Source organism: Aplysia californica, unplaced genomic scaffold (assembly GCF_000002075.1).
Source record: "Aplysia californica isolate F4 #8 unplaced genomic scaffold, AplCal3.0 scaffold00103, whole genome shotgun sequence".
Lineage (NCBI taxonomy): Eukaryota > Metazoa > Mollusca > Gastropoda > Aplysiida > Aplysiidae > Aplysia > Aplysia californica.
Window position 1 is genome coordinate 123587 of NW_004797373.1, and position 8548 is coordinate 132134.

At 38.6% G+C, this 8548-nt stretch overlaps 1 protein-coding gene across 1 annotated transcript in view; it reads left to right on the forward strand.

Moving 5' to 3' along the window:
• The window catches only part of LOC101864606, a gene marked incomplete in the record, with an annotated part of 17750 nt that extends 11326 nt beyond the window's left edge, over nt 1-6424 (forward strand). The window contains 6 exon segments of the mRNA XM_035968983.1: nt 74-184; nt 1469-1533; nt 2073-2144; nt 2733-2835; nt 3469-3535; nt 4339-6424. Coding sequence (XP_035824876.1) covers nt 74-184; nt 1469-1533; nt 2073-2144; nt 2733-2835; nt 3469-3535; nt 4339-4580 — 660 coding nt within the window.
• Between the last annotated feature and the right edge of the window lie 2124 nt (nt 6425-8548).

Here is an 8548-nt window from a genome sequence, read left to right on the forward strand (position 1 = left end):
CTGGTCACAACTTCCCCCTTCCATCGCAATAACCTCCGCCCCACCCTCCTCCCATCCCCCTCTTCCCTTTCAGTCGACAAACGCCCTAGCGGCCACCCACCTGCCCGACTTCCGCCGGTACTGCGAGGACAGCAAGTACTACCTCTCCCCTCGCAACTTCCCCTTCTACACCGCCTACATTGAGGTGAGTCCACGGGTGGTTGGCGGGTGCTCTGGTGTAGTCTAGTGGTTAGTGTACCAGACCTACTGGTACTTGTGAGGTTGTAGGTTTGGGGGTTAGAGTCGTGGGCCTGACGTTGTGTCCTTGGGATAGGCACTTTACACGAATTTAGGTCACTTTGCCTAGGTGGGAATGGGTACCCAACCATAGACAGCGAATGATCTTGTCAGTATGTTAGTGTTTTAGCGCCTATATTGACAGCTTGCACTGTATGCTTCTTAGGAAGTTGTGTCCTTGGGATAGGCACTTTACACAAATTTAGGTCACTTAGCCTAGGTGGGAATGGGTACCCAACCATAGACAGCGAATGATCTTGTGATCTTGTCAGTATGTTAGTGTTTTAGCGCCTATATTGACAGCTTGCACTGTATGCTTCTTAGGAAGTTGAGATTGTTTCAGAATATTGTCAGGTTTAGATTGTAAAGTGTATAGAGCTTGCTGTTGAGTGGGAGTTTGTGCTATACATATGCTATCTATTATTATTCTGTGATTTGCTCCTTCTTTCCAATTAACCCTTTGAGCCCTGACCTCCTGAGGCTACCATGCCCATCTGCCTGAGCTCCTGAGCGATTCATGCTTTTAGTATTACTCTCACATTTAAATCATTCTCAGAATCTCTTTCCATATCCCGCTCATGGTAGTCCTCGTAATTACCGGCATCTAATCCAGAAAGATTTTCAAAGTAATCAGTAACATCCTTGTAGCAAACACTGTTTTCTGTGTGTGTTTTAACCCAGCCGGGTTGGGGAGAGGTTCTCGTTTACCGGTGTACCGGTGGCTAGGCATGCGGGCAATTTTATGCACCACCGGTGTTCTGGTGGCTTGGGCTCAAAGGGTTAAACATCTATTTAGTTATGGACAGTGTCATTATAATGTAAGAAATTGTTGTTTTGCCAGAAGGGGGGAAAGGAAAACAACATGGAGTGTGTCAATAGTGTCATTTTGTTTGATGGGGGTTATAAAGGCCGAAGCTTTTATTCAACCGTTCATAGATGATTTTCTTCTCGTTAGTTGATTAGGTTAGATAGGATTGGGTTTGTAGCAGAAGGGTGTCTTTGGAAGGGTTAACAACAGTTTGCTACTGTGATTGGTTTTGACGAATTGTCTTTATTTTTGTGGTATGGATGACGTGTACTTGAGATGTATTTATTTTTGTGGTATGGATGAGATGTGTTTGAGATATATTTATTTATTATTTTATTGGTATTGATGAGATGTTTAATTTTTATGTCTCTGATGTTCTTCCAGGGCTGGGGCTTGTACTCAGAAGCTCTTGGAGAAGAGATGGGCATCTACGAAGACAGCTTTGAATGGCAAGTCACTGTTATGTCACTTTTTTGTGTATCCCTGTATTGTTTTTGTAGCTGCTGTAAACACATTTATCTTTTATCTGCCTGCTTTCATTGCATACTTTTGAATATACTCTGATTCTTGCAGTGCGTTTTTAGAAGAGATAATAATAATGATAATAATGATAATAGTTTCTACAGTGCCTGCTCCTGTACAATATAGCTGAAGGAGTTTTACAATACCTTCAGCTTATGACAAAACGCATATATGAATGAATGTGCATACTTGTGATTTTAGATAAAAGCTAACCCAAAAGCAGACACTCATGCTATTGCAGCCCAACTGATAAGAATGATATTCACTTCTCATTATGAACATAATGACATAAGAGTACTATGAATAAGGACTAACTGTCCAGATGGCATTTAATTAAGTTTGCTTCGAAATGAATTTTAGATTTTGCTTCGGACTTTGTATCCCTCAAAAAATGTTGTGGGAGAGAGAGTTTCGGAAAGATTGAGCTAAATGAGAAAATGGTAAATATCTCGTCTTTTTCCCTCAGGCTCGGCAGATACAGTTTTGAAATCTTCCGAGCAGCGAGACTTGTGGTAGATACAGGGTTGCATGCCTTTGGGTGAGTTGTCGTGGACAATTTTGACTTTATTTCCTCAGATTGCATATTTATGATTTAGTTTAGTTTAGTAAAAGTTTTATGTAGCTTGCAACTGCATAAGGTCATATGATCGCATATTTTGTTCCACTTAGGATAAACAATTTTTGTGTCAAGATAAACATTTTTTTTGGTATAGTTTTCCTTTCTAGATTTTAATTGAGTGGTAGCAAAAGTTTTTCTGTTCTTTTGTTTACTGAAAAAAAAGACCTATTAAAATTTAATGACATATTTCAGTCGCTCTTTTAGCTTAGTTGCTGTAATGCTGGGGATGAGGAGCGGATGGACCCGGTTCAAATCCCAGACTGGTCGTTTTTGAACTCAGGTTGTTTTGTCGAGTTTCCAAGCTAATAATTGTGTTGAATGATAGGTGTTGATATACACTTTTTATTGTTTTTGAAGAATATCCAACCAGCTGATAACTGGCATGATCAGCATGCCATCTCTTTCTTGGATACTGGAGAGGAGGGAGGTGCAGCATTGTACCGCTTACGATGATACCTGTTCTTCAACCAAGTAACCAACTTTTTACTGCTTTTTTTCTTCCCGTAGATGGAGCAAGGAGAAAGCTGTGAAGTACATGATAGATAACTCGCTGGAGCCAGAGTCGGATCTCAGACAGGAAGTGGAGAGATACATCACCTGGCCGGGGCAGGTGGGTTGTGGATTGTTGTTGAGTTTATCGCCTCACAGCTTTTTGTCATTGGTGCAACGGATCATTTCCTTTTTCACCCTGCACCAGGGTACAGGCCACGTACAATCACCTTCCACCTTTCTCTATCCTGGGGTGCTACGGATACCGCACATTTAAAAAACTGCAGTTAAAAAAAAACAAAACAAACTTTTCTCTTCCAGAATTGATCTCATTGGAAAAGAATCTCTTTTGCATTGGCAGCAGAGAAATGTTTTTTTTCTGCTCATTGCTGTTTTGATTGACGATAGCAGCAATGCAAATCTTAAAGAAATACTTCTGCGTGGGTGGAAGTTGTGTCCTTGGGAAAAGCATTGTTCATGACTTTTCGTCACTTATTCCAGGCTGGAATGGGTACCAGACTATAGACCGCAAAAGATCTTGTTAGTTTGTTAGCGTTTGAGTGCTTAATTTGCTGCTTGCTCTGTATGCAGGAAGCCAAGAATGTTTCCATGTGCTCTAGGGCCAGCTGGGGTAATTACTTGTTGTTAAATGCATATAGCTTGATGTACAGCTTGAATTTGCGTGGTATGAATGCAATTGTTATTATTTCATTCCGTGTCTTTATCTCGAGTTACTGTTCGTGTCTTCTTTCAGGCCTGTGCGTATAAAATCGGAGAGATCAAAATTTGGGAATTGAGGAGGAAGGCTGAAAAAGAGCTGGGTGAGTACAAGCCTTTTAGGTCATGTGCGTAATTTCTACTGGAGTTGATGTATTTAACTTGGAAATTCAGTCTGCTGTTTTAAACGTCAGCAAGCTGTTCAACTGTTGTAATTCCAAGCACAAAGTAAAATTCTTCAGGAGAGATATTTTACATCTGTTTTTTACCTCTCCCTACCATTTCATCTTGCTTCACTCTTTTTTTGGTTTGAGGGTGGGTGGTATGAATAGTTCACTGTCTCTCCCTACAGCTTCTCTGCTGTAGTGTTCAGTTTTTATCTGAACAGGTCTGTTTATCCAGCTTATGTTGGTGGACGTTGTTCATTAGTAGACTTAAGGCCTGATGATCGTGGTATTATTTTCACCCTCAGATTTCAAATTTTTGAATGGGTCTGTGAGTTCTGTAAGCATGTGTACCATGTGTATGTGAATACTGTCAAAATTGTCCAAGATGGTCCCGTTGTCGAGGAGAAAAGTGATTTTCTTAGACAGGTGGTTCTCATGGACTGTGTCATTATGATATAGAAAAAATTCAAAGGGGGTAATTGGGAAGTGGTCTTTTGTACAGGTGATTGTCTTGGATAGGTGGCCATTGGAGCATGTTTTGAGTTGACTGTAGTTCGTCTCCATGCTGTATAGTCCTAAATGACGATTTATTCTCCACCATTCATGTCAAATCATCTTTTTCGCCACAGTTGTTTTCAACAAACAAAATTACTTAAAGTGAGGCTGGTTTTGGTATAGTAAGTGAAAATTTCCTCTCAAATTTCCAAGTCTTATTTATCATTTTTACTTTTGTTTTTCAGGTGACAAGTTTGACATTCGAGAATTTCACGACAGAATCTTGTCCAGTGGGCCCATGTCTATCCCGATGTTAGCTTCAATCGTTGATTCTTTCATCAAGGAGAACAAGGGAGAGCCGACACCCATGATTGAAGAACCCTCAAATGAAACACCTTCGAGTGAAACTCCTTCGAATGAAACACCTTCGAATGAAGCGGAAGCACCCATGATCGAAACCCCCACGAATGAAACAGAGAAAAATTAAGAACCAGAAGCAATAACGGTTGCAGTCTCTTGATGTCACACATTTCCCTGTTGAGCACGGGTCATCTTCAGGATCTAACCTAGAGATTCAATATATATGCGTAGTCTTCTTACCTCCTCGGTGCGTCCATGACATATAAGCTGTCAAGTCACAGTTGTCTGTTCCTTGATTTGACTCCTTTCAGTGCATTTGTGTGTCTGTCTGAGGAAATTGGGAATATGTCGCCTCTGGGCCATTTTGAGTTTTTGTGTTTTTCTGTAAGCTGGGATCTTCCTGATTACTATGCACTTAAAATTTTTTCAATTATCTGTTCTAGAAGATGAGATATTGTGTTTTTAAGTTTGAAAACGTGGGAGAGTAAGAACTGAGATAAACACGTTTAAAGTGACACCATTATTGATTTTTAATATCTGAAACTGAATGCAAATGGAAAATAAATTGAGAAAAGATGTTTTTTAAAGTGGGTTTTATAAGAAACAGATTTTGAATTATTTTCTAGAATGGTTGGGGAATCCATTCGTATGCATAAACTAAAAATCGTCCGGAATTGGTGACACCAACTATTTTTGCCGATGTCTCAGTTTGAAGTTTAGGGACATATTCCTGGTTTCCTTGGACAGGTTCACATTTTTCAAGACTGCCTCAGGCTTTAGAATAGTTTTTAAAGTAACAAGCTGATTGTAGAGAGGTTAATTTGTTCATGAGTGATTTATTTCGTTGACTCAGAAAAAGAGAAACTTCTGTGAATGAAGTATAGCTGAGCGTGTAGTGATGCCAAAATGTTGTATTTGTACGTGTTGCCTAATCAGTCGAATGAAATTTATTGGCTATGAGTTTGCCATTTCCCTGCTTTGAGGTTTTTTTTTTCACATTTGACACAACAGTTAACCCCCTCCCCCTTTGGAGTTGAAGACAACTGGCCTTGTACAGAAGGAAATATTTGTCTTGTTTTGTTGCACCTTAGTACTACCACTATCTCTTCTTGGGTTGTTGATGTTGGGTTGAGGCAAAACCCCCCCCCCCCCCCAATACCGTAATAACATTCGGCTCTTTTTTTCTCATTCCGATTCGACTTTCCGTCTTTTCAAATATTTGGTTTTAGAAAATGTAGTTTGCTGCTTTATTATAGGGAGAAAATGCAAAGGTTTTGAATAGGTATACAAGGTCTTGCAATTACGGTAGATATATTAACTTGTCGGTCAAGTTGCTTCAAACTCAGTGGACATCTGTTGTTGTTTTACAAGTCTTTTGACTTGTGCCGTCATTGCAGTCTGTCCATGTTGCTATACCAGTAGAAAGTAAAGTGGTTTGTAAAAATAGCTACTGTTCTTAAATTTCCGGGACTGTCCCGGATTTGACCCTTTGGAGATTTTAGAGGAAATTTTCCCCTACTACTACATCAAAACCAGTCTCACTTGATGTAATTTTGTTTGTTGTTACGTAATCTGATGTTATAGTTTTTATAAGTTATAACTTTGGGCCTCCCTGACAGGGCTTGGGAAAGAAAAAATATTTGGCCATCAAGAAATAGCCTTGCTTTTGTTTTTGGGAAAAGTCTTTGCGAGATAGAAATGTTATATTCCCTAATCAAAATGATGCTTTAAAAGTAGTTTTGTTCATTTTCATGAAACATAATATGTAGTTGATTGTTGCGTCTTACTTTATATTTATATGTTCCAAATGTTTGAGTGTAATATACTGGTCTAATAGAATGAAATGTTATTTGATTTTATTGATTAAATGAAGAGTTTTGTATGCAGGTGTGGAGAGAGTTAATGTTTTTGGTATAATAAAAACCATGTTATACCTATACTATTTTCTGTGACTTGAAAAGAAAAAAAAAAGATGTAGAATTGTATGTCTCAACATGGTGGAATCAGGCACTCATCAGTTTTTGGCTTGTGGAGTTTTTGATATTTTAAAAGATTTGGTAGTTTGTTGTGCTTTTGGTGGAAAAATACCCATCTATCTTGAATAGAAGTCAAGATATTGCGACTGATGGGGGTGGGGGTCACCTGGTGTCAGATAAAATTTGTGAGAAAATGGCGACCAAAGTTTGGTGGCTTTGAAAACCTGAGTGAGAGTCCTGCAAATTTACATTTCTCATGTCTTTGATCAGTTGTTTTCAGTAAAATCCACACATAAATTAAATATATTTAAAAATAAATGGACATGAAAGGTGGTGAGCCCCCCCAAAAAAGTTGATAAAAATTGTTTATTTTAACAAGCGCCTGATTTCGCTATGATGCCACTCGAATGTTTTCCTTTAATGTTTGAAGCTTGTTGTTTTAATTTGTTTTTTTTAGATTGTGCTTGTTTTACTTCTATTTATCATTAGTTGTTTTCCGATTGTCTTTACACAGTAAGGTGGGATTTCCAAAAATGCTTCTTGCCTTTCGTTTTTATCTCTGCTTTTGGTTTTTAGTGTTTGCTTTTGCTTGTAAAAGAAAACCTCAAGTTCTATGATCTTATGCAGAAACAGCTACAGTCTAGCAGGCACATAGTGAACCCAGACATACTGGACATTTTCAGACACTGAATTTTGTCTTATACTATATGTATACGTGCATATTTCTTTGTATTTAAAACACATACATGGCGAAATTGGCACATGTGGGTATAACAAAAAGATTTTCATGTCCCACTGATTTTGCTCTGTGTTTGCTAGAGTATATTTCTGATATAACCCGAACCAGAAGGAAAAGGACATGTTATCAAGAATATCGTTTATATTCTGACATTTATTTCTCTTCTTTCCTGTTTTGTTGGTCTGTCCCCATGGTTTTATGTAAAGAAAATTCTGAAATTATGCAAACTGAGCACAAAACTGAAATTACGCAATTCTGTTAATTTTAACAAAGAATGATAAAGGAAAATAATCAGAAATTATGCAAAAAATGATCAAATTTTGCTAAATTATGCGGGGTGCATAAAACCGCGGGGACAGGTTGGTTGCTTTTAAGAATGAATGACTGATTTATTTCTGTTTCCCGCGTGTATTGTTTGTTTTGTGTGGAGTTCTCGTTCTCAAAAACTGGAAGATAAAGTGGAGTCAGCTTAAACCCAACATGGTCAATTGGAGAACAATGGTAAACCAAAAGAAGATAAAAATCCCTAGTTTGTTTTTTTCCTGTTTTCATTTTGAGCACCTCTATAAGCTGAAAACTGAAGACACGGCCAAAAGGAAGATAGTCCATTGGCCCACAGATTTTGGTTTAACGCTTTGCGGTCACGTAGCGAAACAATGCGCCGGTGAAAATGATCCATTCTGGTCGCCTGGCACAGTTTTGCGCCAGGCCCGAGAAGTCCATTACAGTCGCTCTCCGGGCTGGGTGACCAGATGGGGTATTTTGTACTGCTGGCTTTGTGACTGCAAAGTGTTAAACAAACCCCACTGTTAGTTCTGATCTAAGTTTTATGTTTGTATAAAATGATATGGGTAGAAAGGTAGAGGGCTTCATGCTTGCTTGCACTTCATACATATAGTGATATATATACAAGGGCTGTTCAATGAATCTTTATACTATACTAAATACAGTGGAGGCAGTGTAAGCCAAAATCTGCAAGACAGCCAGAGATTTTCTTTGGTGTGGCTGTGCTTTCAGTTGAGAGAGGGTTGCTCAGAGTTGATTGTCAACAGTGTAGAGTCGGGAATGCCATACTTGTAGCAAATTTCATTGTTTGAAAATTTTTTCTCTTCTATTTCTTTTAGTAACAACTTTTTAGTTTTAGAAAGAATTTTTACAGTACTTGCAACACAAATAGGTCATTAAGTGCCGAAGATTTAAGATGAATCTAGAGAGTAACTGACAAAGAATAGATAGAATAGAGAAGAGATAATAAGGATGATGATTTTTGTTAGGAGCAAAGAAGTAGACTACTCCCAAGCACCCGCCAATGACCCACGTTGCATAGTTGTGGTGCTGGAGGCGTTACTGTTATCTTTTGGTACTCAAGAACTGCCTTCG